General features: G+C 37.8%; 1 protein-coding gene across 1 annotated transcript; it reads right to left on the reverse strand.

The window, feature by feature from the left end:
* Positions 1 to 652: 652 nt before the first annotated feature.
* On the reverse strand, positions 653 to 3,085 carry LOC124912008 (subtilisin-like protease SBT3). Its single transcript, XM_047452561.1, has one exon. The coding sequence runs from the start codon at positions 3,060 to 3,062 to the stop codon at positions 795 to 797; it is 2,268 nt and encodes a 755-aa protein (XP_047308517.1). The 5' UTR covers positions 3,063 to 3,085; the 3' UTR covers positions 653 to 794.
* Between the last annotated feature and the right edge of the window lie 265 nt (positions 3,086 to 3,350).

The following is a 3,350-nucleotide window of genomic DNA, read 5'->3' on the forward strand; positions in this document are numbered from 1 at the left end:
TAATTATAAAAGTTATTTAAACTATTCTTTGATATCATATTCATATTTTAACTCAATCTCAAATAACATTAAGGTTACTTTTATCATTGTTTTATCAATTTGAAATGAGCATGGTGAAGATGAAAAGGGAATAAGAAATAAATTATAAGAATTATAAAAAACTGGAGCATAACTATATTCGCGCATATCCTATATATAACGAGCATATTATATAAAGACAATAATGTAAAGTTGTCATTAAAGACTTTAGCAACGGTATATTTACCGTTAATGATCAAATTTCAATATTGATTACCCTTAACAACATTAGACGTCATGATTCATTTTCTAATCGATTTTGCGTTTCATTCAAAGTCACAATATTTTCAAGAGTTGGTTGAAAGTAATGATAATAATTTCTTAGAAGTTTAACTTATAGATTAACAAGGATTCTACGTGGATCACAACTAGAGGAGACATACATGAGTTGTTATTAGTCTACGTCAAGCAATGAGATCAACAAATTTCTTAAGAAATTAGAGAATTATTAGGCGAACAAAAAAAGATTATATCATAATCGAGAGTTACTTTTAGTAACATTTTCTTATAATAGATTATTGGTTATTCAAAATTTAGATTTTAGTGGCATAAACTTATATAATGCATGTTAACCTAATTTCACAAAATCAAGTTCATTATTCTAGCTAGAATTGACAACCTTTCGAAACATTACCTTTAATTTATTGCAATCTAAATAAAAATCTTTCTCTCAAAATCAACAATAATAACAATAACATCTAGCCTCCAAAATATACTTATGCAATAAATTCTGGTGATATAACAATAGGGCTCCTAACAGTGTGATTTCCATTTTGCTCTATCCAAATCAACACACCATTTGAAACATTGCTCCTCTTATTTTCATTCTTCCACTCAATCTTCAAGCTATAACTTTGTTTATCGTATTTCTTATCAAAAACGAGATGTGTCGGATGGACTACAGCCTTCGAGCCCTCAGGTGCCACCACCTTAGCCTCGTATGTAGCACCGCCTAATCCCACATTTGTCAAAGTCCTATGAAATGTCATTGATACTATTGACGACGATTTATCGTTATATGTAACTATAAATGATGGATAGTTAGCATCCGGTGATGGCTCAGTGCAATTGTAACGCTTTGTCCTAGTCAATGTCATGATTTGTTCTTTTGTATAGTTCAAATAACACAAGACATTGACGTAGTCTCTAGCTGTGGCATCATAGACTAAACCTGGATCGAGGGCTCGATTTGGATCAATATGACCGGATCCCATAGCGAGTGGAGAAGCATATTGAAGATCATTTGATATGTTATCTTGGATAGGATTGTTAGTATTGTCCAATGGATTGGCGGTAGTCATTAGAGCCGATTGGATGGCTGCGGGGCTCCAAGTTGGGTGAGCTCCACGCATGAGAGCCGCAATGCCAGCCACATGAGGGCAAGCCATTGAAGTCCCGGAAACTATAACGTAGTCACTTGATAGGTTTATGTTAGTTCCGACTTTTGCTATCGGCTTATTGGGAGTATACGCCGCTAGGATTAAGGTCCCGGGTGCTATCAAATCTGGCTTTAAGATACCGGGATAAGGCATGGCAGGGCCTCGAGATGTGTAGGTTGCAACTTTTGGAGCTGGCTTGATTCCAATGATTGTCTCCTTAAACTTGATGCTGGCTATTGGATTGGAACCATGGTTTCTCGTCTTTGCATATTCAATCACCGATATAGCTTCGTTTGAGGTTATTGCAACTCCGGGCCATGGAAACTTTGAGAAAACATACAACAAGGGGTCGTCGTTGACAAAAATGGCGGCGGCTATGGTCGACTTTGCGATTATTTTGAATTGTTCTTGCCAATTGTTAGTGTTGTCGCATATTATCACGGTTGATGGAGGTAATGTATTAATATACTCTACGGAATCACATAAGGCTATGGTTTCGTTATACAATAGTGGGAGCTTGTCTATAGTAGCACTAAGAGGAAAAGTAGTCCATCCCATGATTGTCATATTGTTTCCTAGTTTCAATGTTCCCGCGAACCTACGATCGGTGTCCCCAGCACCGACTGTTATTGTCCACGGGATTGCATCGGTTATAGATGAAAAGCCTGGCCCCGAGTTCCCTCCGGCTTGAGCTACAACGATACCTTTCTCCATAGCCGCGAATGTAGCAATAGCAATGGGATTTTCATAGAATGGGATGACGGTATCTACACCAAATGAGAGCGACAAAACATCAACACCATCTTCAACCGCTTTGTCGATGGCAGCTAGTACATCGCATGTCGTAACGTCCACTCCCCAATAGATCTTGTATGAAGCAACCCTAGCATGAGGTGCCATGCCACGAGCCGTTCCTTCAGCATATCCAAAGAAATCCACATTATCTACATAACCGCCGGCTGCTGTTGAAGCACAATGCGTGCCATGTCCATCCTCGTCTCGAGCCGATTTAAGCCCTAGGTTGACATGTGGCTTGATGGATAGTAAACCCTTGTTGAATGACCTAGCACAAACTAACTTAGAATTGCACATGGATGCATTGAAACCTTCTCCTTCCTCGCATTTTCCTTTCCACTTATCGGGCACGGGAGTAATGTTGTCGTGAAAGCTCCGACTTTCCGGCCATACTCCCGTGTCCACAATTCCGACCACGACTCCTTCTCCGTAGTCGGAGGCTGGCCATAACCCATTGTTGCGATTTAACGAGAGAAAATCTGTTGTGTGAGTAGTTCGGAGACTAATAGGTTTGTCGTGGTACGACGAGACGAAAGAGGGTGAAGCCTTGACGGATTCGAGCTCGGTTTTGGAAAGGTAGGCGCAAAAGCCATCGGCAACATTGGAGTAGGTGTAGATCACATTGTTTTTGTTGTTGGTGGTGGTGGAAGAAGAAGTTAGAGAAGTGTACCAATGGTGGTTGGAAGTGAAAGGTTTTGGCATTAGAGAAAGATCCATATGGAGTATGTATAAGGATCTCTCATTGCCCAAAACTGGATTGGCGGAGGATGATGTTGTTAGAAGTAGGAGGAGAAGCCATGAAAAGGTCATCTCCAACTCAAATGGAAACTCCATAATCACCACTCATAAGGTACCCCTCATATATATATATATATATAGAACCATATAATGGTATCACTATTATTGTCTTTTATTAAAAAAAAATATAAATTATAATATATAACATTAAATCATTTACATTTATCAATTACATTATTTAATTTATTAGTTAAAATAAAAAAAAATATATTTTTTAAAAATATCATTTTATATTAATAACCTTTAAATATTTTTACCAAAATAAACTCATTTTCAAAATAATCAATACTCAACATTTAT

The sequence above is a fragment of the Impatiens glandulifera genome, chromosome 8 (assembly GCF_907164915.1).
Source record: "Impatiens glandulifera chromosome 8, dImpGla2.1, whole genome shotgun sequence".
NCBI classification, from domain to species: domain Eukaryota; kingdom Viridiplantae; phylum Streptophyta; class Magnoliopsida; order Ericales; family Balsaminaceae; genus Impatiens; species Impatiens glandulifera.